This window comes from Halichoeres trimaculatus, unplaced genomic scaffold (genome assembly GCF_033239565.1).
Source record: "Halichoeres trimaculatus isolate MK-OKI-2021-1 unplaced genomic scaffold, fHalTri1.1 fHalTri1_scaffold_15, whole genome shotgun sequence".
NCBI classification, from domain to species: Eukaryota; Metazoa; Chordata; class Actinopteri; order Labriformes; family Labridae; genus Halichoeres; species Halichoeres trimaculatus.
Window position 1 is genome coordinate 24483816 of NW_027437193.1, and position 27470 is coordinate 24511285.

Consider the following 27470-nt stretch of genomic DNA (forward strand, 5'->3'; position numbering starts at 1 on the left):
TGGTCCCAAATCTGGGGACAGTGCAGTCTCTCCGTGGACGCTGTGATTCTGTACCGACCTTGACTTCAGCTCCAAGACACGCCGAACATGTTGTGAGAAATTTCCTGCGGAGTTATTTACTCATTAAGCATAGACGCTGTTTGGAGACAAGACTGAACAGGTTACAGGAGGTAAGCGGAGGGGGAGTCATGCCTGAAAAACTGGCTTCATTTCATTAAACGCTGATTGGACGTGAGTCAGCAGGGAGACGGCACGAGCAGCAGATCGAGGACAAACATTTTCTACACTCTGAGTGTGTGTGAGTGTGTGTGTGAGTGGCTGTGTGTTCTTCTGTCTGCTCCACCGTGTTTGAGTGTTTATAACACTGCAACCAAACTTGTGTCTAATTAGGTTTTATACAGGCTTTAGGCTGCATGCGCCACTCAGCTGTAAAGTTTATTTGTCCTGACCTGGATAACTTTCCGTCTGCAGAAATGTCAATTTAACAGCTCATTTGGTCTCGTATCCTTTCTTAAATTACAGTCCTTTTTAAATTTGAAGCTAGGTTTAGGGCAGCTTTACAAGAAAAATCTTGACACATTTAACAAGAAACGATAAATCGTGATTAATTTCATCCAGGAATCTGTTACAGTGCGCAGTAAAAATCAGATCAGATCGCTCCTCTTCATCTGAACCGCAGGTCCAGCTTACAGAACTTTTTTGGAATAATGTGTCTTCAACTCATCATGCATCCTTCCTGTTCTTGCCCAGGGTGCTGAGACTCTTCAAGCAGCCGTGGCAGGACACCGGCCAAAGTGAGACAGAGAGGGAAAAAAATTGGCCGCGTAAAAAACGAGGAGGAGGAGGAGGTGCTTCTCCGCACTGAGGCAGAGCCGCTGTAGATGGATTCTTCATGTTTGCTTCAGCCTCAGTGGAGACAGTTTGCTCTGGACACTTACACGCCGTTACACTGAGCTGTACAACATGTCACACCGCTGCGTATGGATAACCGGAAACATGAGCTGCACCGGGCGGGGAAGAAGCGGCTCTCCGGTCCTCTCCGGTGCGCACACGGAGCCACAGACGCACAGGACAGCCAGTAAGTTTGCTCAGTTTGCTAAACAGTTTGAAGCTGATATCAAAGACTTTCAGATGAGTATTTAATTGTAGTTATATGAGTGGTGTTGTGTAAAAGCAGGCCAGGTCTCTTGTTTTAATGTTTGCTGTGACAACAGAGAGAAGCTGTTTGATGTTTGATTGAGCGGCTCTTTTCTCATCTACTCGCACGCACCTGCCAGCTGTTTCAGACTCCTCTGGCTGCTGGGGGTCAGTGTGACCCGGAGTCAGGTTATGACTGAATTCAGTGTTTATTGAGGGTGTTGATGAAACCCTGTCTCTGAGGAGGGGGTGTTTGTTCTTTGAGAGTTTATGAAGTTTCTGATCTATGGTCTGAAGTTTTTACAAGGTGCGAGAAGGTGACTTAGAATGCTGGGGGAATGTAAATCAAAGTGACAGGCAGTGTGTGTGTGTGTGTGTGTGTGTGTGTGTGTGTGTGTGTGTGTGTGTGTGTGTGTGTGTGTGTGTGTGTGTGTGTGTGTGTGTGTGTGTGTGCTCCTATGGATGGATGAGGAGGAAGCAGTGGTGGTCAGGAAGTCTTCCAGTGTGACCCTCTCTTGTGGTGGTTGGCTGCAAATCTAAATATCAAAGTGAGGGACGGACACACACACACACACACACACACACACACACACACACACACACACACACACACACACACACACACACACACAGCTGCATCTATTTCACTCCTCAGCAGCACCTCTGAGGGGGTCAGTGGTAGATGGAGTTCAGCTTATCCCCCTGACTTAGTTTATCCAGTCTAAGCAGACATCTGTCCACCTGTGAGTCTGGTTCTGCTCCAGGTTTCTGCCTAAAGAAGTTTTTTTTTGTTTCTGACTTTGTTGTTGAGCACAGTTGTGCTAAAGTCCTCGCTTTTAATGTCTTAATGCTGGGTTATTTAAAGGAGGGTCTTAGACCATGCTGCAACCTCAGATCTTTAGATGTGAAGTCTCTGCAGTCGTGTAAAAATTCCTAATTCATTGAGATCCCACCGGCTGCAAAAACACCAGGAGCCATGTACACAACAAAGAAGTGGGTAAAAAAAAAAACAGTTTTCAGCCTGGTTCAAAAATGGTTTGGTCTAAGTACCTAATTCCTCTGCTGGCACACACTGTGTGCAGGTGAGTTTGTTTTGCCCATATAAGGGCATGGCTGATTTGAGTGACAGGTGGGCATTGAAGAAGTCTCTTTACCTCAATCAAACTCAAATGAAGCTAGGTTATGATGCTTTTTTTCAATAACGCCATTGATGATGAACTTCAAAACTCTGTATCAGAAACTAAAGGGTGACGCTCAGAGACTACGTCCATGTTTCACTCAGTCTGTGGTCTGCACACCAGGTTGTCCTGTATAAAAGGTCTTCAGCTAAGAGGTGCCCCAAGTTGAGATTGTTTTTAGTTAAACATTGTTTTTGATATCAGGAGTTAAGGTTTGACTCTGTCGTCCGTCAGGATTGGTCCACTGGTAGAGTAAAATCACATGATGCGTCACCCTGATGAGTGGATGAACTTTCATTCTTTCTCTATGACTCAGTGGCCCACTGACTCACTCTGTCATGTGCATACAACAACAAAAGCAGCCCTCTGATGTTAAAAGTCCTTTTATTCTGTCTCTTTCACAGCTGCTGTACTTGATAAATCTGGACTAGATTGACCTGAGACATGTCACACATGCCCAGCTGCCTCCTCCTCTAAATGCCTATAAATTGTGTGAAAACATGTCGTGAAACAACCTCGTTTTTCTTTACTCATGTCGTCTAAAATCGCCAGTTTGCTCTCAGGTTCCAACATGAGAGCCTCGCGTCTGCTTCAGGCATCTCACACTTGCCCTTGAGGCCGCCACGGCTTTCACTTCCTCTGGTCAAAGGTCAGGGGGTCAGCGGCCCAGTCGAGGGTCAGGTACAGCAGGCCAGCGTGCTCTCTGCAGCGGCAGCCTCCTGATGTGTGGTCTGGTTTGTTTTAACTGGCATGTGGCTTTATGAGAGCTAGCATGCTGTTAGTTGGTGTTGCGGGTTTAAGTCTGTCTTTTTGTTTTCTGTCAAAGTCTGTGAAGGCCAAAGTAAAAACGTCATCAAAATAACACAAGATATCAGCATTTTTCATTCTTATTACCACGCATATCCTTCACAAAAGAGCATTTTAATAATTTTTTGAGACATAGCAGCTGCTATCATGTTCTGCAACTGTTTTCTTGACTTTCTCAAATGTAGTGTGTAGAAATGACATATTTAGTGTTTCCTGGCAGTCTGATTTGATACTTGGCCTTACTCACCTTTCTGTCAGTGACGTGACAGTGGTCTTTAGGGATACAAAGCTCCTGTGCTGCATTAATATCCATTTGTCCAAATTTTACCTTTGAAACATCCAACAACAATTTCTTTGCCTTCTGTGCGGCAACTCGCTAAATACAAAAACGCACCCATCACTAGTTTTTTGTTCTGAGCTACCGTACAAACACAGAGGTGTAAGAAGGAAGCCATGATGGAAGGAGCAAACTTTGATGAAGACAGAAAATACTCATTTCAGGATAAAAAAGAAAGTGATTTTTAACTTCCAGAGGATTCAACACAATTTTAAACACCCCTACAAATATTAAATCTCATTTCAACCAAAGGTGTTGTACTAAAATAATTGTCAAGCTGTAAAACTTTACTTTCTCTGTTTAAGAGATTGTATCAGAAACTGTTTGCTTAAATTTCTCATTTTAAGAAAATATAATAATGCAAGTTTTCCTCTTTCTCACTGAATTAGAAAAAATCCCCCCAAATCCCCCTTGTACCTTAAAAAAAAAGTTGTTTTTTTTTGTTTTTGTTTTTTTTTTTTTAAGAAAAGAAGGAAGAAGAAAGAAACACAACTTAGCTGAATAAATATTTTAAGAATTATAAACAAAAGGTAGGGATGGGGCAGAGTATTGATATATCTTTGATTGGTGCAATATAATTATAGAATCTCTGACACTAAATATAGATTTTCTTTTTTAAATTTCCAAACGATTACGTCTCATTAAACAGATTTCCCAATCTGCCTCTCAGCAGCATTTCTTGGTGAATAACTTTTCTTTACTTGCTGGATGACGTGTAGCCTAGTTTACAGAAACTGTGGTAAGATTTTAAAATGTTAAATTAGGAATATATTGATAACTTATTGCAAATTGAACAATTTCTTACCAAACATCATACTTGGTAAATACGCTTGCCCAACCATATATGACTGAGTGACTGAGTGACTGGGCCATGTGAGCTGAAAATGAAGCTGCCATGATAACAGCTCTGTAGTTACTGCAGCACCATTGGAGCAAAGTGGCACTTGGTCTGGTAGTCTGCTCTTTAAAGCCTAAATTCACGAGCATTCAAACTGTTTCACTATCCCACCAGAGCTTTCGCAGAAGTCACGTTAACAGACAGCTAACTGAGAGGCTTACCCGAGGGGCAACGACCTGTTAAAAAAATGAAGCCTATGTGGAAGAGCTGAAAGCGGCAGTTCATCCAGTGTCCACTGATGGCTGGTTTCAGAAAGACCAGTAACCACATTAACACCAAGCCAAAACACAAAAAAAGTTTTACACCATTAAAATAATATTTACAGCCTGGTTCAAAAATGGCTTGAGTCTGAAAAACTCATTTCAATTTTTGAGTTATTATTATTATTATAACTCAGTGCTCTAGAAGATGTTAAGATCATGAGTTGGTCTAATCAGGTGCAGCTCAGGTGGCAGACAGCTGTTGGTGAGGAGGCTCAAAGCCTGTCTTGCCTGAAGTCAGCAATTTTGATATGGACCCCGCGGACAATTGGCTTCATTACTGTGTTCAGTAACAAACAGGTGACGTCAAAGAGACTACGTCCATATATTACACGGTCTACAAGAACTAGCTCAGTTATAAATGATGACTTGTTTATATTTTTGAACTGGTCAAACATTTACAGTTCGTGGTGCACATTTACAGACCTTTGTACAATTGTGTGGATCCATGTTCACACTTGTAAATCTGTTGCATATTTTCAGATCTGTTTGTGTATTTGTGGGTTCCTTCACAGAGTCACTAATAGTCTGAATTTAATTGTAGCTCCACAGTGGTCCTATTAATGGGTTTAAAAATATGGATAACCTATGCAAAGTATTGGTTCACTGTTTGCTAAACTTGAAGTTAAAGGTTTTCAATGAGTTTGTGTTTTCTTAGTTTTCTTAGAAATGTGTTGTAAACAAATGAAACTTCTTTTAAGAGGGCAGCAGTCAGTACTGTGTTTACTAAGGGGCCGTTTGCACAACAATGGTTTCAGGGTGAAATGCAAAAGTTTTGTTGCATTTCAGCCTTACGTTTACAAGAAAACAGCATTTCAGCCAACTTAAAACGCAAACTTTTGAAAACGGCCTCCAGAGTGGGATTTTTCTGAAATGCTGCTGACACCATTGACTTGTAAACAGTAAGCTGGCGTTTTCAGTGATGTCACACTTTGCCTTGCGCGAGTGCATACAACAGGACAACAGTACTGTTGTTACGATCGTCGCGAACTACCATGTTGTGCTTGTGCTGCTCAATCTACAGTATCTGCTGACTGTCTTTCAACAAAATATGCATCTGTTCCTCCACTTTTTAACTTAGTATTCCCCAATACACAAGATGATCAGCTCAACTACTTCACTGGAGATCTCACAAAAGACGCTTTTGGACGAGACAGTTAGAGAGCCACCTACAGGTCTGGCATGCTTACTGCAGTGTTTTCAGTCCCTCAGCGTTCCTGTATAAACTCTGATTTTTTTTTCACTGCGTTTCAGCGTTTTCAGATGTAACGTTGTCGTGTAAACGGGGCCTTAGTTGCATTTCAACTGTGCTCTTTTTCTACCACTGCCCATTGGTTGGTACCAGATTTACGATCCTTAGCTTCTTGATTTCACAATGTGCCATGTTTGCATTCTCAAGTTGTCGTTTCAACAGAGATATCTCTGTTTTCTGTAACAGAGCTTAATTTTGTAAAAGTGCTGAAGAGAAAGTGATACAGACTGAACTCAGAGCTTTGAGAAGTCCTCACATGGATAAAGTGTTCATAGAGCAGCAAATGCATTTGCCGCAAAATTATCCGGTACATGAAAGGCCTACGACCAGTAAAGTGACCAGTAACGTTGTGTAAGGTCCTCTATGGTTGGTGGGAACGTGTCAGTTTCTGATGGATGTGGGCTTGTTGCAGTGAGCCTCGTCCTCAGCAGTGCAGTGTCTCGGCCTCGCTGTGTAATGTTACTCTGGTTGATCTGTCCCTTCACTAATGGAGACTGCAGAGAAAGAGACAGACAGAGGGAAAGAGATTGATTATGCAACCTAAAATTGCCACGGGGCAACTTCAATCTGGAAGTGCTTAGAGTTCGAAAAGAGCCACGATGATTCCTTCAGGGCAAATTGAAGGAGGCATGATCCGACAAAAAGGAATTTCAGTTTGTTAGATGTATTCCTTCGGACAAACGCTTCACATGCTACTTCTGTTTGCTGCGTTTGTAATGTCGCACAATCTCGTGTAAGCATGCTGGGGAGTAATTTCTGCCTCTGATGTTGAATTGTTTCGCTGTTGTTGAGCACTTTGACTTCTTGGAGTTCAAACAGCTTAAATCATTCAGAACAAAGGCGCAGTTAATACTTTGGAGCCGCTGATGAAACATAAAGCAAACTCCTGTCCTTATCGAAAAATCTCCCTCCTTAAAACAACTTTTTCTCGAAATACTGAAGAATGTTAACTAGCCTGGTGCGGCGCTTGTTTTTTTTGATACAATAAGCTGTATTCTTCTGAAATTAGTGGGTCAGATTCATTAATCACAGCGTCTGAGGGGCTGCTTTGAACTATCAGGCCAGGTCATTAAACGCAGTCTGTCTGGGGCACGAGCGGGCGACACGGAAACACTTTGGAGAGCGCTGGTTCACCCACAAGACACACTCATAATGATCAATGTGTGTGAATGTGTGTGTTTGTGTCACAGATGGCCACTTTTCTGAGCGCTACTCTTGGGCTCAGTGTGGGCTTAATTTGGAAGAATAACAACATGAGATGGGAGCAAGGAAAGGTCGCGGGGTGGGTGGAAGGCGGGAGAGGGGATTTCTGTGGGTGAGTGTGTGGATTTGTGTGTGTGAGTGTTTAAAACTACATCATAGTGGGAATATCTGTTTTACAAAGTGTGTTTGACAGACAGCAGAGAGGAGCAAATACAAAGGCAGGATTTAAATTTGTTGGACGTATGTTTTGCATCTCTATCTTCATCTTTCTGCACTTTTTTTCTATCCGTCCTCTTTGGCCTTTTAAATGTCACCATCCTCACAAACACCGGAAAGTGAAACCCTACCGTCTGATCATCACTCCAACGTGGCTAAAATGTGTTTCCATTTAAGGTGAGGCTCACCCAACCGCTCTTTGTGTGGCTTCCTTTTAAAACCAACTTAATCAGGCAGGAATTTGTGTTATTAGGGTCAGGGACACGGGGAGACGGCCTCAGCCAGAGACAGAGGGAATATCAGCGAGACGGTGAGGACACACAGATGTGTCACGTCAGGAGGCCGTCTTTGTCTCCGGGCTCATGGGAAAAACACTCCATGCACAGAGACTGATGGTGTCCTGTTTAATTTACCTGATCGGGTCACAAGACGCATATATGTCTGTTGCATTACGGGTTTCCGCTTGGCTAATTGGTGCTAACTGCACATTAGCTAAACTTTCCAGTGACCCTGCACTCTTAATCTTGTAGAGGCTGTTGTACATCACTGAAAGTACAGCTGATGTGGAAAATCTTACAGCAGGTTCATTACACTTTTCTTTTTTCTTTAAAATTTCCTTATTTGCATTGTACACTTTAAACCTGGATAAATTGAGTTCACTTGAAAAATGCTTGTAAACCAGTTACCTTAAAAAAAAAGAAGTAATGAAACAAGTTAATTTAACTCAACATCTTAAGTAGTTATGATTATGATGGAAAATCATTCTACTGAATGTCTTTAATCAAATAAACCTGATGCTTATTTGTAACAAATTAAAATATTAAGTAATGTTAAAAAATGTTGCATATCACTGTAAAACATAATAAGTTGACCTGACTCAAAACTGAAAGATGTGATGTCAATATATTTGCCTTTTGAATTAGATAAATGTAATAATAAAAAATTTAAGCAGATCTGAAAAACTAAATTAAATAACATGTTAAAGTACAGCTGGGTCTCATATCCACAGTGTTCCCTCCTCACTCATGGTTATAAACGCTGTCACAACAAAAATCAGCTCTAATTTCATAACTTTGGTAACCGTGAGTGAGGAGGGAAGGCAGTAGATATGAGACCCTGCTGTTCATTAAAATATTGTTCTTCAGGGGGCACAGGTTGTCTGAGCCCCACAGCACTGACTGGTGGTCTGTGCTCCTTGGCACTGGGTCTTGTACCTCTCCCAGTGAGCCTAATGGTTAATGTTATATAAATTAAATTTTTGACTGCACTGTCATGCTATAGTGGCCAATTTTAAAATTAAGTGTAAAAAGATATATTTATTTATTTTTGACACAGTCAGTCCATGGACAGCTGATCAATGCTACAAGGAGCACAGACAGCTGGTCCATGCTGTGAAGTGCAGACAAACAGTCTGTATAATGTGGAGCACAGAGAACCTGTGCCACTGCTGCACATTTAAAAGTTCAGCAGGGTCTCATATTGACTGCGTCCCCTCCTCCTGCGTCCCCCTCCTACTGTGTTTTGTAACCTCACGGTTACAAAACACAGTCACAAACTAATGAATTTAAGTTGTTCTTACTTAAACAGTAACAAAAGTTAAATCTACTCAAAAATCATCATTTCCAACTCTGACAACTCAGACATTTGAGTAAATTGAACTTATTAACAAATTTTAAGTTTTCATAGCTTAATCCAATGGAGTAATTTGAACTTTGGGGTTTACACTGTCGTTTTGAAAGTAGCTGATCAGAACTTTAGTGTTGCATGTTAAAACTTTGGTAGCTAAAACTGAAATTCCTCACAAACAGCATCAAAATGCCTTGTCAGTTGACCCAGCGGTGGACAACTTTTATCAGTTGCACATTTATGTGCTGAAACTTTTGTATCCATGAATTTGTTTATGGTCCAAATAGAAAATGACACCCTCAACGTTAACGTGAAATTCAAGAAGCTACATTGTCATACTAGCACAGGTTTACACACAGGTAGTATGGAAATCCACCCTCAAGCCTGATAAATATTCAAGAAGAACAATATGTAAGAATGGGATAAAAAAGAGATAAAAAAAGAGCTCATGTGCAAGTAAAACATTAATATTTAACTAAACATAACAGTATAAAAACACACCAAACAACTCCTTTTTTCTCCTCAGACTCCTGGAGCCCTGTCCAGGATTTCAAAATTTAATTTAATTGAAAACCAGATAAAATTGTGTCTCAGCATACAAGACAAACCTTTTTTAGTTATTATTTTTCAGCTTTTTAAATTTTATTAAAACAGCTTGAGAGTGGCCATAAATATGTTGGGAATAAGGGGAGTGATGGGGAGCCTAAAGTTCTTAGTACACCAGACGCATATTTTTCGTGCGAATATTTCGCATGTTATTTTTTTTTTCTAACCTACTGTTTTTCAATTCAAGCTTTCACACCAGAAATGTTCTTTCACCGAGTGATATTGGGGCTTTTATTTTTTCGGAACGAGGACAATTTTTCCAAAGTTTTGCTTGCAACATGTTCACATCGGGCCAATCAAAACACTTGTCATTGACAAGTCACGCACCAAAACATTCAACATTGATTGTGTTTGTGTCCCAGCACCCAGTTCTTTACGACTAAAGACATAAAAACTACAGAGACAACTATTACAAAGACATCATTTGGAGGAGAATAGCTACTGAGTTTGAGTGTGCCACCTCCAAATTTTTCACAATTTCATGCCGTTTATTCGCGTACCTGTTGGTGTGCGAAAGCCTTAATGCTGCAGAGGCTGTGAACTGACCTTTATGATGAGGGCAGTAGCATCTGAACATGGGGCGTCTGCTCCACCTTTAACTACAGCTATAACAGACCTTCAGCAGGTTTCAGAACTGTCGCAACATCAGCATGTCAGAAAATACACTTTTGGCTTTATAGTTCTGATAAATTGTTTATTTTAGGGGTGAAAGGGGTATGGGAAAGAGTTTTGTGACTTAGTTTTATCCTGCAGCAGTAGTAATCCAGTCAGTACAAAGACATAAATTAAAGTGTTTGATTTGTTGTGAAATAAATGCTGTCATGTATCAAAGGAATGTGATGTGAACAGGTAGTTTAGTCAGGAAAAGGAAAAAAAAAGATCACTTATTTGGCATTATGAGAGCCCCATGCCCTTCAACACGTCTGTATGTGGAATGCCAAAGCCTGAGGTGGGAAGAGCACACCTCCCCTCTCTTTCACTTATGAAAAGCCAAGGCAGGGAGAGCAGCAGCAAAGCTCCTCAGGAGATAATACATTCAACACTGTTAAAGTCAGACACAGCAATAAAGGAGGAGCTCACGTACAAAAACAGTGAAATAAGAAAACGCGTGTGGTTATTTGCCAATTTGGTGTTGAGAGTGGCTGATGCTCTGGAGGCCCAGCTGCACTGCATGGCCTACTTGAACTAACTCTCAGCTTTTAAAGTCATCTTAAAAGAAGCAGAGCTCAACCTTTGCTTGTGCTTTTTTCTTAACATGAATGTGTGAAACAGTCGTCTAATAGCGTGCAAAAGATAACCATTTTGAAACACTTTCTGAAAGTCTTTAAATCTGTGGCCAAAGTTGTTTCTAAGTGTTGATCTGATGAGACAGCCTGCAGCAGGCAGTGCACAGATGGGATCTGAGGCCCCTGACTGAAAACATCACTAAGTACGGTCTCCTCCACACTTGTGGATTTGGAGACATTGTCATAAAACCACATAATAATGCAAATGATCTGCAATTTAGTAATTAGGAGCTCTGATGCTGGTTGTGTTTTAAGCTTGTAAACGTTTTTCATGAAATGTTAGTGAGAGATTTAAAGTCACGTGATGCGAGCGAGGTATGAGGTCCTGGCAGGAACTGAGCGTCTTCCAACGACAATAACAGCAATGACGTATACGTTTCATTTACCAAACAAGTAGTGATTAGTCAGGCATGTAGCAGAGCAGAAATGTTTGATTTGCATATCTGAAACCAGCGAGGGAGTGTCTGAGATATGCACACAGCTAAATCTACAGACTGTATTGTTAGACTGCAGTTATACTGTTGTCGTCACTCGACTCAGTTTGTTTGCTGAAAACATGAGACATATAAGGCTGTAATAAAATGTCAGAGTGTGTGTGTGTGTGTTTCTTTCAATGGAGCTGGATGCATTTAAAAGCTGAGACAACAACTGAAACTTCCTCTCTTCCCTTCCATCTGCTGTAATAATGCCATCAGAGTTGCAGCTGGAGGTGAACATGCTGGTCACAGATGACACTTTTACACCCCGTGCAAACGTGCACTTTACTGAGCTTGTTGTGACCTGCTGATCCCGCTGCTTTAATGACCTGCTGTAACTCTCTGCAGCACCTTTGGCAGCTTTAACCTGCATGTGTGAGGACATTATCCCAGAAGTTATACACTTCAAACACATTGTTCTCCACAAGTGCTCCATTTATCCTGCAGAGGAACCATTAGACACGTTTTCCTGCAGCTTCCCTCTGTGGTGTACAAAGAGGGCTGCAGGGTCAGTGAACTGAAACACTAATCACGTAGATTCATCATGCGGCAATCGATAAGTTTTCCTCTAATAGGTTCTTCTAATGAGGTCCAGGCTGTGCAGTGTAACCCTATAGGAAGAGCTTTAAAAAGGCACCGTTCTCTTTGACATCTCTTTAACTAAATGAAAAAGCATCAGCAAATCGAAGATTAAACAGTCGTCAGTAGAAAGTACACAGCCAGGAGATACATAACAACATCAGTATTTTATGTGAGGGCCTGTTTCAGAACATTTGAGTTGAATGTTCAGTAACTTCAGTGCTGTTTCCTCCCAAACATCAGGAGCCATTGCTCTTTAAGTTATCTTTAAAGTGTGAAGCCACAGCAGTGGAAGAGCTGTCAGAAGAAGTGGTTTCTAAAACATGGCTGAAACACTTGTATTTCACATTTTCTATGGAAAAGATTTCCAGTTGGTGATATGTTTAAATGTTACAGGACAGCTAGATGACATTTGCTGTTAAAATTACAGGGCAATAACAGGGGGCACCAAGAACAAAACAAACTGGTATAAAATCGTTTTTCATGGAGTGAAGCGAGTATCTTTCCACTCTGTTACATATTTCATATGTACAGGTTGGCTGATGGGGTCAGGTCACAGATATTTAGCTATTCAACCTGCCCAGAGTAGAGAAAACAAAGTTGGACATAATCTTAGGAAGGGATCTTTGGCTGCAGGACCACCTGCACCTACATATAAGGCCCTGGAGGCAGAAACACAGTGGTCAATCGACTCTGTCCTCCAGCGTGAAGTGGGACAAACGGTCCCTTAGTGGGAAATGTCTCTCCTGAGCAGAAATTGTCCTCTTTAGTGTTTAGGACCAGCTCTTTCTTCCTTTTGGCCGAGAGGCTGTTGGTGACCCTGGAGTAGGAATTGCTCAGTGAAGATGCAGAGAGCCAAGGATATTACAAAAGGCAGAACCTGTCATTAAAGACAAACCTGGGGAACCACCAGTTCCCTTTCCTGATTGGTATCTGAAAGTAAACATCAGATTTATGGTGAAAAACCAGCTTCTTCATCAGACGGACAGTCTCATCCTCTAGACTGTCAACATCTTTTATGGTCGATATCTAAGACATCTGAGATGTCTGTTGATTCCCTTCAGATCCAAATTTGGACTGAGAGTCCCCGTCTTCTTGGGTATGAGGCTTCTGTGTCGCAATATCCAATGCCTGAGGTACGTAGCTTCAGGTCCCCAGTGTCCCAGTTTGGCCCTTGTAGTGGTGCAGGAGGCCTAGCTGTGCACCCAATACCACATCTACAACGCCTGACCAGTGCCCCAGAAACCTCTTTGCAGGCCCGTCTATAAGAAGGGACAAATAGGCCTGATGTCCCGGGCCCAGGGTAGGGGGGTCCCAGGACATGTTATATGATTCTGTCCTGGCCCCAGCAAGACAGTCAGCGGGCCTGCTGCCTGCCTCTCAAGCTCAGGGATGTGCTTCCAGTTACAACCCATCCAAGCTCCAGAACAAAACCATTAAAGGGCAGCTTTGGTTTTCAGGCTACGAAGTGGACTGGGATCACCAAAGCTTCAGGCTTGTCACTTGATGAGATACTGACTGTCCTCACCACTGCGGCCTACTCCTTCACCAACTGTGCCATGACAGATAAAAGAAGCTGCAGCTCAGCTACAAGGAGCACTTTGTGTCCAGCTCATAGGATGTGTGCAAACTGTCAGGGATACAGGGCCAGTATAGATCCAGTGTTAGCCAGCTGTGCCTGAACTGCCTAGAGAAGGGTCCAGCACCTTACCCCTTCACTACCATCCTACCCCTACCCCATGGAGCCGAAAGGCTGAAAGGCAACAGCAAAGCTGCAAGGGTTTGGTCCAAGTGAAGTCTTGTATAGTGGATAACCATCCACTGTGATGTGATAGCTGCTGGTCAGGGAGAGTGAAAGAGAGTGAGGCACATCTTCAAGATGACGGCTATCACTTTATTTATGTGCGCTCAGTAACAACTGCATGATCAGGGGGGAAACCTAGCTTCACCACTATACTGTGACATAGGAATGAATAAATACATCACACTTAGAATCTGCCATGTCATATACACTTAAAAAACATTTGTTCACTGACCCCTTTCAATTTCTAACCTTTATTTTTTAAGTGTTGGCAGGTAAATTGTGCCACGTCATATATCTTTATTATAATGAACCAGAGACATGGTTAGTTAAATGCTATCAAACTCACTATGTTGTATTGCTCTGTAGCACATGTGTCAAACTCAAGGCCCATGAACCAAATGTGGCCCACCATGCCAGAGCTTTAAAGGTCTGATTGTCTTCTAATAAATTAGTCTAAAGTGTTTATTAGCCATAATAACAACTGATTTTGTAACTCCCAAAGTGACTGGTTCGCAGTGTTTTCACATTTTCCAAACAAAAAGAACTGAGAAATAAAACAATGATCCCAAAATGTCCAGGAAGAGAAAAGTTGATGCAGATGGAAGACGGTTTAAAGAATGATGGAAAGGCCAATATACGTTTGTGCTTCAAATATATAATATATGCTTTGTAGCATTAACAGGCAGTATAGTTTGTACTAGGGATGCACGATTTTATCAGCATAATATCAGTATTGGCTGGTAAAAGCTTAAAAACACGTTTATCGGTATCGGCAGATATGAAAATTTCTGCCGATAGCCACAGCCGATAAGGTGCTATTCAGTTAGGACTATTATTATTTTCCATCTGAAAAATAAGCTCCGTAAATAAAATGTAGCACTTCATTTATTTGCACTGCAGAGCTCTGTGTCTGTCACCAGGTTGTTACAGTAGCTCTAAAACAATCAAATGCAACTTGGTTATGTTTAAAAATGCATTGTACATTTAAGGTTCATGTGATCTAAAGAAATTATTTTTCTGTATTTCAATACTGAATGTCTTTGAAAAAATAATACATTTCTTATTTATGGTAAAATCAAATGTTTTTTGTCTTGTTTTATGTGTGTTTCTTAAACAAATAAGACCGTCACAATTAGAGTAACATATAGATTCCAGTACAGGATAGATTTAGCTTTCTTTACAGTGAAAAAAACAAACAAACTTGTGAATATTGGTATCTGTATCAGTATTGGCCAAAAGGGGTTTTGATATATCGGCAAAAATCCAATATCGTGCATCCCTAGTTTGTACCTGTTTGTTAAACTTGAGAGGTGGAGACTCAGAGAGAGTTTCTTTAACTCTGCAGCGTTTTAAATTTTTTCAGGTTTGACTATTTGAATCTTTTAACCTGATCAGGTTGAGTGAAAAACTGTTAGGATCCCCAAGGTCAACAAGATTCATGAAACTCAGATCCAGAAACCTTCTCTCTTCACCCTCCTCCTCCAGGCTGTGCAGTGTCCACACCTCTGATTACACTGGCCCCCTGTGTGTGTGTATGTGTGTGTGTGTATGTGTGTGTCCTGACAGTGTGTGGGAAATTAAAAGGCTTTATCATGTGTTTTTGTGGCAGTGAAAGGATTACCAGAAGAAGTAGCGACAGACAGAAAAGCATGTGTCAGTGTGTGCGCACACATGTGTGTGTTTTGGGGTCGTTCAGGTGGGGGGCCTCTCTGAACTGAGGCATGGGACCTGCTATCTGTTTCTCATTTTGCCGGCGCTCTGCGGTTTTCCAGCAGTGACAGGCCTCAGAGTGGAAACTGGCACTAACGAGCAATTACATCCTGCCTGCCTGCCAGGGATTATGGGATTACAGAGTGATCGGGCTTCAGTCTACGCTCCCTTTCTTCACCGTTTTTTCTGTCATCCCCTCGCTTCTCTGAGTTCACCTTATCTTTTCTTCTAGGCTTGTCCCATTCAGAAGTTCAATTAGTTTTTCCACATTTCCTTTCACCTGGACCAGAACCTATTCTCTCCTTTTAAATCACCTTTCTTTGATCTAATGAATTTCCTTTGCTGCTCCTGTGGTTTTTTACTCCGATGACGTTTCTGCTGGCACACAGTTAAGAAACGCTGTTACTAACCGCTGAAGAGTGAAATTGTTTCTGTTGGTAAGAGGACGAGAGCACTTAATATGTCTAAAGCATGGAAGAAAGTTGCAGAATATGATTTTTACAGATCACGTTATGTCCTGGAAACATGGCACCACGTCATCATCAGCCTGAAACACAAAACTATCAAACAAGACTTCTCTATGACCCCAGAAAAAGATTTTAAAAAGGCATCACATCACAACCTGATCACATGTTTTTGAAAAGTTGTCAAGCCTTATCATCAGAATGCCAAAAACTAGGATTAAAGCAGGGTTACAAAACAGTTTTCACACTGCATTTAAGTGGAGCTCTAGGGCACATGTAGGCACGGCACATATCATCGTGCTCCGTTTTCAGGACCTCTGCAGATTCCTCAGTGTCTGGTAGTGATCAGACGGCTCTCCTGGTGTTCTACCTCTCCCTCCTGCATCTCCTCTTACACTGCAGGTGTCTTTTATTGAGCCAGCAGTGATTTACTGTACTCTTGTTTTTCTCCTCGCTCCTGCAATCAGGCACCGCGGTAGTGACAGGTTAAAGCTGGAGGTCAGAACATTTCACATACGTGCTTGTGCGTGCACGGCCGAGAGCAGTGTGTCTTTAATAGGAGGTCATTATCAGAGAGGGTTGGCTCTTAAGGGAGGCAAAACACAGGAGTGCTTTGAGATTTCTTCTCTTACAGGGTGAGAGGTTTATGGAGGCTCTGTGGGCAAAGCTCAGGTCTGAGGGTGAAACCGTATACAGTGGGCACCAAACCGCTAATCAGAAACACATTTACACTGCTTCACATCTAAATAAGGCTGTGAAAATATCTCAAATAACTCAATTCTGAATCATACTCCTGAAATTAATATCTGTGGAATTATTTCATTACTTATCCAGCCGTACAGACAGAAAGCTGTTTCAGCCAAATGGGATTTCTTACTGATTAGCTGTAAAACCTTCTGTACCAAAGTCTGATTGTACAGCACTGTAACTTCTTTTGTTAAGCTTATACCTACACACACGATTAATCTAAATAGGCTGAATAAAAGCCAAAAGGATACTCACTTTTGGTTGTGTGGTGGATCAATCATAACCTTTTACTTTTGGGCACCAGCATACCTTTAATTCTGTTATAACAGGAAATTTACGTCTCTTGCAATGACTTCTGGGGTAATAAGCTCCATCAATTACTAAAGGAAATGAAAGTAAACATTAAAGAGACGGTATTGTGCTTCCCCATATCTTAAAGATGGATTTTAAATAGTAATGCTGTATGTTCATACTTATACAGATTTTTAAATCCCCACACGTTTTTGTGTTGTAAGAACCCCTGAATCTGCCTGTAAACTGCTTAAAACAGTCTGTAAAAATAGAGATCTCTATGAGACCTGTTGCAGCAAGGAGGTCATTGTATAAGGATCCCCAAACTGGTTCATGACACCTTTGTAGAGCTGGGCCTCAAACATCAAAGTCTGCTCATAGCTCTGCCACTGATATGTCTCTAGAGGGCCTGCCAATCAGAGGGAAGAGGGTTTGGGGAGCAGATAGCCTTAAAGTGACAGTAGCCATAATGAAGCTATTCAGACAAAGGCTGCAATAAGGGTTTTCAAAACACCAGAGTGAAAGAAATAAGAGGTTTTTTTTGCTGTTTTTATTTTAAGCTACTACAGGAGTATCAGAGGAACTGTATAAAGGTCCCCCCCAAAAAGTGTTATACCCCCTCTTTAAGCTCACAATTGATTAGCAGGCTTCACCAACAAGGTTTTAGCCTGTAAAACTGTGTTTTAGCATCGCTCAATACAGCACTACCTCACACAAGGACAAGACAAAGCATGTCGACGACATTTAACATGTTGTACCGCTGAGGTCTGCAGGGCACCAGCAGAGGGTGCTCTAGTTACACTCAAATCAACAACCCCAGTAAAAAATAAAAAATAAAAAAGCAAAGGTTACTTCACTGTGTTTTAACACTATCATAAAATAAAATTAGGGAAAAATAGTGGCAAATGTTGATTAAATTAAGCAAAAAATAAAGAGCGATGGCAATTGGACTTATTAAGACTGCTTATCTAGTGATCACTGCGATTAGGTTTTTACCTTGGTGTTTTCTTTCGGATTTGATTATTGTAAAAATAAATGTCAGTGCCTAAGAGGTTTAATGTCCCTGTGACTGAATTTTATATTTATCTGATCAGTTTAAGGGCTTCTTTTAGCCTGCAGTTAAACTGAACTAACAAGCTAGCTAGCTTGATCATTAAAGGGAACAGGCCTCTATTAAAAATGTGTTTAAGTTTCACCACATTATAAACCCACTCACTGCCTACGCAATAAAAAATATTTGAAATTATTTTGGCACGGATAGTGAAATTTGGCTCTAGTTATTCAGGCGAGTTTATTCATCACAACATTAAACCTGTTAGCGTTGGAGTGTTTGTTGTGTAGTTTGTTTCTGGTGTAAATATATCCCAACTGCAGACTCATGTTCTTTGGATTATGACCAGATCTAAACTGTTATAGAGCACCACACCCTGTTTACCGGGACTTTAAGCAGAGTTAGTCAGTTAGTCCGCTGTTGTGTTTACAACATCTGTTGAAACACTGGGTGCACCCTACTTTTTGATCACAGCAGTTTGGCTTTAATTATCCTATTTTACTTTTTGTATTTATCAATTATACCTTAATTTATGCTGTTAAAACAAGGTTCTGGCTGTGCATGTATGACAGGGAGTAAGACAAACCTGTTTGCTACAGTGCATGTTTTTAGGTCTACTTACTTGGAAGGTCTGGTCATTATTTTAATTCTTTGCTCTTCAACCTCATAAAATCCCCACAACAAAAACTATCTCCATCCTCAGTCAGTATTTGTACGAGAAGATTGCAGCCTGCTCTGATTTTAGAGGCTGTACTTGTTTTTAGAAAGCTTCTCCTCTTCACTAACTGAACAACACGAGTACAAAGCAGCAACAATGCAAATGGAAGGTGACAAGAAGTCCGCTCTCCTGCTGCAGACATGCGGCCTGATGGACAAACCAAAGACTTTAATCAGCCAAACAAGGAAGAAACACATGTCCAACTTTCTTAACACACACACAGATCAGGGCCTGAACATGAACACACACACACTTTCAACATCAGTGGGCTTGTGTCAGTCTGGAGCTCCTCAGGGGCTGCTGTCCTGCTCCTTCTCTTCCTCTTGCCCCGCCCACCTCAGCCCCGAAAAGGCTGCAGGCATCAGACTGTAAACAGCTCAACAGTGCTGGGGTGAAATGAACCAGCAGACAGACCCATGTAGACACCCCACTCACTGATCTGAAGGGGGTTAAACACTCCCAGCTGTGGCGTTTAGGTCTCGGAGTGGCACCTCTCCTGAGGAGCCGTGGCCCTCTGTCCCGCCTCTCTTTACAGATGAAAGGTTTTAAATCAGCGCACGGACGGAGAGCTGAGGAGTCTGCACTGTTTGGTTTTGAGTTGCAGAGTCTTTGTTTTTCCTAACTCCCACTCCTCACTCTCAAGATCGCATAAAAGCATCATCGGTTATCCTGAGCTGTGATCTGTAACCTTCGGTCAGCCCTCCATCTCACTGCACAGACAGAAGTGCTGAGACTGTATTTGACTGTTCGATAAACACAGTGGTTTATAATCAGCAAGATCTGCAAATGCACCAACAGTTTGTGCCTGGATACGTAACCGTGAGCATACAGTGTGTTTTTAGTTCAGAGCCGAGGTCAAACAAAACATCCGAGAGAAGACATGTGGTTTTTAAAGGAATATGAGGGTAGGAGGCTGAAACTGAAGTCAGAGATTTGTTCTGATTCAAGGAGCTGATAAGCACCTTTCAATGTATTGTTCGCTACAAACAACAGAGTATGACATTTACAAAAGAGGAAAAGTGGAATTTACTATCTCTTTCAGTTTTTGCCGTGTCTGAAACATTTAGGTTTTTCCCCAAAGCAAACACAAATTATTGACAATGAACACTGACTAGTTTTTGATTTTGAAATCAGAACCTGAAAAATTCCTCACTTGACAGCAAAAGTCTCTTCCCAGAAGTAATATTTTCCAAAAGCCTCTTTAAATACAATTCTGATAACAACTCAAGTTACGTAACAAAAGAAAACAGATCTTTGGCAGCTTCATGCATCACTTATTTGAGCCAATTCTGATAAAACGTTTCTTTCAAGCTGTAAATTAAACTGTGTAGTTTATGCACACCTGAAGGTTCAAATGGCCAAAATGAGGCAAAAAAATGAATTTGAAATTAATTGAATACTGTATATTCAACATGACTAAAAACACCCTTCCGAAAAATAAATAATAAAATACAGGGCACTTCTGACTTTTTAAAAGGGCTGTGAGGAGTTTGAAAGTGATCTTGAAAAAGTCTCCCTTCTAGATATATGCCTGATCTTAATCCACACTTTAAAATGACATTATCAGCTCCAATATTGCTGATTACAGGTTATTTTAAATAGCTACTTCTTAGCTTCCAGTTCGGGTTAAGCAGGACAAGATTGATTTACGGCACATCTTGGTCTTTATGACAACACCGGGCTGTCTGATGAAGTTTAGTAATAAGAAGAGATAAAAACACAGAGATCTGTGTTAAAAATGGTTTCTATGATTACTTTTGTAGTGATGGTGAGATAAACAGGAGAGAGATTAGCCTGAGCTAAAGGCTAATTAGCCTTTAGGCTAAGAAGTGATGCATAAACCTGCCAAAGATCTGTTTTCTTTTGTTACTTGACAGCTAATTAGCCTTTAGGCTAATTATGACTTTATCACATTATAACACAGGAGCTAAACTGTTTGTGAAAATGTTTGTTCCAACCCACAGTCAGCAGTTATTCTGCAGTGGTCTGTTCAAACTTGAGAGTCTATCAATAAAATGAAGAGTGAGGTTACGTTAGCGCTGATTGGTAGATGACTGGCAGGACAAAGCTAACCAGGATTCACTAACGTTACACATTACAGATATGTCTTAGAGCACCGAGCTGCCAGCTGGGCTTAATATAAACGGCTACTAAACTATTTACAAACTGACAGTGTTTACTTGTTGTCCTGTTAGCCTACAGATACATCAAAGCACAGGGCTAACATGTAGCCGGCTGCTACAATGTTTCCTTGATGTCACGTTTCAAACTGTAGGGCTATGTAACTGCACTGATAAGTCCCTTACCTCAGCGCATTGTATCCAGTTAAAAGTTGTCTTGAACAAAGAAAATTTGTTTCAATCTGATCTCCATTTAATGCCTTAACAAACACATACCTCACTAAAAGTTATTTACGACAGTAAGACTCCGGGCCACAAGGTGGCGAGGGAGTGCAATTACAAGAGATCCTCCTCATAGCATCTTTAACTGTTATTCCTTTTTATTTTAAAATCTTCACTGGGCCACAGAACTGTCACACTAGAGACCAGAGCAGAGATCAGAGACACATCTTCAAAGGCTCTGTGTTTGAAACACCATTGGCTGATGAGATTATTCATCTTATGAAAAGATCAGACATCAAGTGCTATAAAACTGTACCTTTTTTTTTTATCTCTGGCAAACTTTCTGCTGTTCTTAGATTTCAGCTAAATCAATGCCTCAGCACATCAATTACCTGTGCCCTATAACTGTAGCTGCTGCAGCTTAGCATTCTTCATAACATCTTTGTCGCGATGAAGACAACTTCTAAGCTCTAATAAAATGACATCTGTCAGTTTGTTGTGTCCTGGACTGACGCATAATGGATGCTGTTTAGTTAGCCGGTGGTTAGAAACAGAAACCTGACAGGGTGAAACAAAACCCAGATGCAAAGCGTGGTCTTGATATCAATGAATGTGGTATATGATAGTGTTTCAAATCTTTTTTGAGCCACAGCACATTTTTAACATTGAAGAAGTCCCATGGCACACCACCAACCAAAAGTATAAAAGAATAACACTCTGTAGCCTAGTAACAATATAGTCTCTTACACTCACGCACTGCGAAACCTGGGCCTGTTTAGATGAACACAAAGCTGATATCCTGACTTCTTTTACCGCGTCAGAGCCGAGCACCCCCTTAGCAATAGCTTTGTAGGCAGGTGGTATTAATGACTTTGTTACAGTGTGCAACATTTTTGATTCAGCAACATGGTAGCTAGATTTGAGGGTTTGCTTCTTTGTGTTTTTTTTTTCCACAAAAGTTGTCTGTTTCACCGTGTTTTCACATAGGTAAACAAGACCGTCCACCTGCTTGTTTTGAAGCATTGGGTGGTTCATTCGGAAATGACGTATACTTAGGACCATGGCATTATCAGATTGCTTTTCACCACACCAAGCACACTAGAGTCGGTGTCATTGCATCCTGATAAAAGTAAGTTTGAATAAAAGACAGCTTTCAATGTACAGCCTTGAGTTCACCATCTTTGCTTTCCTTGACTACCTCCCATACTGGAGCCTTCATCAGGTCTTGTTAGGCGTTCAGACTATTTCTTTAAAAAATGCCTCCGTTACTGTCAAGGCTATCTGTCTCATGCGTCACTAAAGCTGTGTGTTTAGGCAGTTGGTTACCTGTTGCCACCTACTAACATAGAGGAAAGTACATTACTTTTAAAGCAACTTGACAATGGCATGTTATCAGTTATTTTAGAAAAAGTAAGTGAAACTGGATTATTTCCCACGGCACACCTTACAGCATCTCACGGTACACTAATGTGCTGTGGCACAGTGGTTGAAAAACACTGGTACATCAGAAAAATAAGGATGCTTGGTGTCATTCAATGATCCTTTAGTTTTATTTTAGTGAGATATTTAAACTGTTGTTTGGATGTACTATACTTAAATATTCAATCTCAGTGTAGTGTAGTGTAGTGTTTGTTGGCCATGGACACCAAACTGGTTTTGTCTTCAGTGATATTTTTCTATTTTTGCTCCTGTATTTGTCTGGAGATCCTACATGTAACCATGGCTGCATTGTTTACACGTGAAATCAGCTGTTAGCAGCCTGTAGCATGTCAATGCTAACTGGTGCAAGGCCTGATGTCTTCCCCACAAGGTGAGGAGAAGGAGGTGAGGACGACGTGCTGGTTCTCAGGTGTGAGCTTAGAAGTGACCACATGGACCTGTCCTTCCATCCATCGTTATTGGGAACGTAAGATCTATCTCCAATAAGATGGACTAGCTAGCTGTGCTAACCCAGCAACAGAGGGAATACCAGAGGGCAGAGTAGCATCGTGCTATTCACAGACATGGCTAACAGAGCTAACATCAGACACCAACGCCACATTGGAAGAGCTTCACCTGCTGTGAGCAGACAGGATCCAGGAGACAGAGACTGAACAGACTGCTGAAGAAGCTCAGTCCTGGACCCTGTGGAGGTGGAGACTGGCTGAACTGGACAATGATGGACAAGCTGTCATCATCTATTTTCTTATGGACCTTTCTGCACTTTCTATACACTTTCTTACTTTTGTTTTCTTGATTGCTGCTGTGACTTCAATTTTGTTGTACTTGTTACGACAATAAAGTTCTATTCTATTCATGGTGCTCAGAGGAGGAACCGCCTGACCTCAGTGACCTCTGACATTTCGTGTAACTACAGTTGGATGCTGAATGTACACTGAACACTTCTTCAGTTTTCGATGTACGTGATGCTCTGACCTCCTCCAAGATCCAAACTCTGGGGCGCCACAAAGGAACCTGATGACCTCATCTTTCGGGCTGTGTGGCGCTCCACGTTTCAGCCAGCAGTATCTGCCACCCTGCACGTACTATATATAAACATCTGCATCTGTAACCACTCTTATCACCTGTCCTGCATCTCTGTGGTTTTTGTCCGGGACCTCCACGAAGTGTTCTCGCCATGCCTGGTTCCCCCTGTTCGTACCTCTGCCACAGGAATAGCCCTGAAGAATGCTTTTGACAAGTGTTTCGCGGATGCTGCCTTTTGTTTCCACTCTGTTTGCATGGATGTATGAACCGACAAGCCAACACTGGCCGCACGAGCCGGCAGCAAACACTGAAGCAACAACAAACACGCCGTGCTGGAGCATTGAGGACTTGATTTATGTAACATGTGGGCTCGTTCAGGGGCCCGTGGAGTCTCTTTTTTTTTACATTATGTGGACAATTGTGAATGTATAGACATCATATCGCCCGCATGTTGTGCCTTTAGTTTATGTTAGCCTTTTCAAAGGGAGTTCTGGGAGGAGGAGAGCTGACAGAGAGGAGCCTTGTTCATGTTCTTACATTCCTCTTCTTCTCTTTCTCTCCAGGTGGGACCAGAGTTCGGAGGAAGGGTAGACCTGAGATCGCTTCTGTAATGACAGCAAAGGCCAAGGTTTGTCAGATACAGACGTTTACAAGAGTGAACCCTGAAAACACCCCTCCCGTCTCCTTCTTCTTCTTTTTCCTCCTGTGCTTTATCGTCTATCTCTTTCTCCCCTCTCCTGTTTTAACCTGTAAGAAATGACCATCTCTGCAAACAATCCAGCAGAGGATGAGGATGAGTTATGTGTGGGTTAAATTGTTAATATGATCCATTCCCAAATGGCTCAGACATTAGATTTCTATGAAACCACGTCAGCTCTGAGACTTTCTACTTGAAATTACGAGCTAGTGAAGGTTTGATCCTGAGCAGAGAGAAAGCAGAATTATTTAAGTATTAGAGAAGATCCTGTGGGATTACTTGTGATGAAAAAGGCTCAAGACAAAGCACTGCCTTAGCTCCTTTAGAGAGCTCTTCATGAGCTGAACGTTTTAGTTGTTGTCGTAAGAACAAACATATTTTCTTATCTGCTTTTACATCTCTATGACTTTATGAATTTAGTTTTGTTCTAAGGCATAAGGTCAGCATGAGAGCAGAGTAATAAAACAGTTACACTGCAAAAACAATCCCTAGTAAAAACAGCCTATTAGACCTAATAAAGGCAACATTAACCTTACAGTTTTTTTTACAGATGTCTTATTTCAAGATTTTTAAATGAGACCTGAATTTCTTTTAATGAGTAAAACAACCTGACACAGGGGTAAGACACTGCTACTATGTATATTTTTTTTTATAAATTGTTTTTCTTTTCAAGAAGCTCAATTCTTGATTCAAAAACTTAAAAAAAGCACATGATTCCATAGGCAGATGTTTTTTTACTCATTCCAAGAAAATCAGGCCTAAATAAATCACATTAACTCAAAATGAAACATTTTCTGAACATTTTTGGTGAATATTTCTGATATCAAGTCTCATAGTCCAGTGATTCCCAACCTGTGGGCTGCGCCCCCCTGGTGGGCTGGGAAGGTAATCCAAGTGGGTCCTCAAATCGAATCATTTCCAAAAAATATGATTTTTGTGGGGGATGTAATTTTATAACTCAGGTGGTTTTGGTTAATACTTATTTTTACCACTAAACAACAAACAGATAAGATTAGCAGCAAAGAAACATTTAGCTGCTTAACAGCCTGATACTTCCCTCAGGAGCTGTTACCAAATTGAGCTGACGGAAGAAAAAATATTCACTTTTTTTTCTAAGATGAGACATTTGAATCCAATAAAGTCTGTTTTAGCCAGCTGTTTGCTCACAGTTCATGTTTCACAGCCGTTTCTTTTAACCAAGTAAAAAAATTAACACAAAGGGAAATAACTATACATCACTAAAAGAACAACTTTAATCTAGGGAAAGTTTTTTAGCTCATTGTGATCACAAAATATCTTATTAGACTGCATTTTTCTTATTTCAAGATATGAACAAAAATATGAAGCAATTTTCTTTCAAGCTATAAAAAGATGAAATCCAATGTAGCACAATTTTCTTGTTTAGTTCCTTAAACCAATATATCTTCATCTTTTAATGAGTACATATGCTAATCCTACTGCCAGATATATTTTTACCCATCACAAGAAATTTATGTTTCATGTTTTTTGCATTTTGAATGTGAAATTAATTTGCATTTTTCACTTGAATGTGGTTTAAGCTGATTTCAATGAAGATATTTTACCATTAAAAAGCTTAAGTGTAACTTTGAAATTTCCATTCTGGGGTCCCAAATCTCTTCTTGTACAACAATCAAAGACTAAAAATAATCATAGCAGGTTTTTTTTTTTTTTTTTTTTTTTTTTTTTTTTTATAGAGGACAGTCTTTCAAACTGATTTCATCTGATGAGAGTTTATCCGTCTCCTGTAGGTGCTGCTGTGGATGTTCATCTCTCTCTTGCCCCTGGTGGAGGGAGTTCATATGAAAGCTGCTGCTGCTGCTGCTGTGGGATCAGACTCGGTCGGCACCGTGGGCCTGCTGGGAGGCCAGGAGGAGCGAGAGCTTCCTGTGACGCTCCCAGAGGTGGAGGAGGACGAGGAGCAGGAAGACAACAGTGACCCTTACTCCACTTGGCATGCTCTCTACGGTACTGAAGCTCTTATAAAAGTGTAATTTACAGCACATCTGCTTCAGCAGACAGTATTAGAGTGGGAAGAGGGCGTGAGCCTCGTGATCTGCTTTGTGTTTCAGGCACATTATATATTTACATGTCATCTGAAGCACAATAAGTCACTTCAGTTAAACAGTGAGAGGAGGGGGTGAAGCTGTTCAGGAGGTTTTGCTCATTATTTTCTGACTGTTAGTGTAGTGTTTTAATGTCTGTCTCCTGGCTCTCCTTTTAAGATCCTTTTGTGATAGATGAGGTGGATGACCATCCCAGTAACCGCTGGGCGGGGCGGTCTCCCCGCTCCTCTGACCCCTCAGAACTTCAACCCAAGGGATCACCAAAGAGAAAGAAGAAGAGGAAGAGGAAAGAGAAGGAGGAAGAGGAAGAGACAGGAGCAGGAGACAGAAGGCGTAGAGGTAAAAACAAGCAGCCGAAGCAGAGCAGCAGGGACTGCCGTGTGGAGAAAAGAGAGATGAGGGTTCGGGACCTGGGTCTGGGGTTTGACTCAGATGAGATTGTCCTCTTTAAGTTCTGTGTCGGCTCCTGCCAGTCCTCAAGGACAAACTACGACCTCGCTCTGAAGGCGCTGCTGGAAAATGGCTCTCTACCCAGACGCACGGCCAGAAAGGTCAGCAACCACCCCTGCTGCCGCCCTGACCGGTACGAGCCGGTTTCCTTCATGGACGCTCAGACCACGTGGAGGACCATCCAGTCCTTATCAGCAGCCAGCTGTATGTGCATGGGCTGAAGGAGGGAAGGAGAGGGGCTGATAAAGTGAAGAGGAGAGGTGTGACCTGTCCCCAGCAAAGAGGAGGCACATAGTGTGGAGAGCCAGAGGGAGGCGCTGTTACACACACAATGGAGAAGGAAGTGATGGACCTCACTGTCATGTATTTTTAAATAGTGAGGACGAGGTGAGGGGCGGCTGGATGATGGAGGTCCAAGCTCTAATCAGAGCCTGAGGGGGACTCATCAGGGAGTCTGGATTTATTTTTGCCTCTTCAGAGATTTTTTAACTGGCTACCTGCTAAATAATGCAAGAGCCTCCACACCAGTTAAAGACTGTTTAAGGGGAACACCTGAAGGCTCAGGCTTAAAGATAGAGAGAACAGACACGCCCTAAGGACCAACACTGTGTTTCTAACAGACTGAAAAAAAAAAAAAAAAGGACCAGTGCGACAATTACTTTTACTCACAGTGAAGCCAAAACTTTCTGAAGCAATATTTGTATTTTTCACACAGAAACAGGCATTACATTGTTTCCATGTTCAGGTGAACTCAGCCAAATGGATGCCATGCATCTTCATGTATT

The 27470-nt window shown here is 41.5% G+C and overlaps 1 protein-coding gene across 1 annotated transcript; it reads left to right on the forward strand.

Annotated features, from left to right (window-relative positions):
• Positions 1-27470, forward strand: LOC141803769 (uncharacterized). The gene is made up of 5 exons (XM_074687769.1): positions 1-170; positions 751-1078; positions 24018-24082; positions 25921-26137; positions 26395-27470. Exons 2-5 carry the CDS (start codon positions 964-966, stop codon positions 26904-26906), a joined length of 909 nt encoding a protein of 302 aa, XP_074543870.1. The 5' UTR covers positions 1-170; positions 751-963; the 3' UTR covers positions 26907-27470.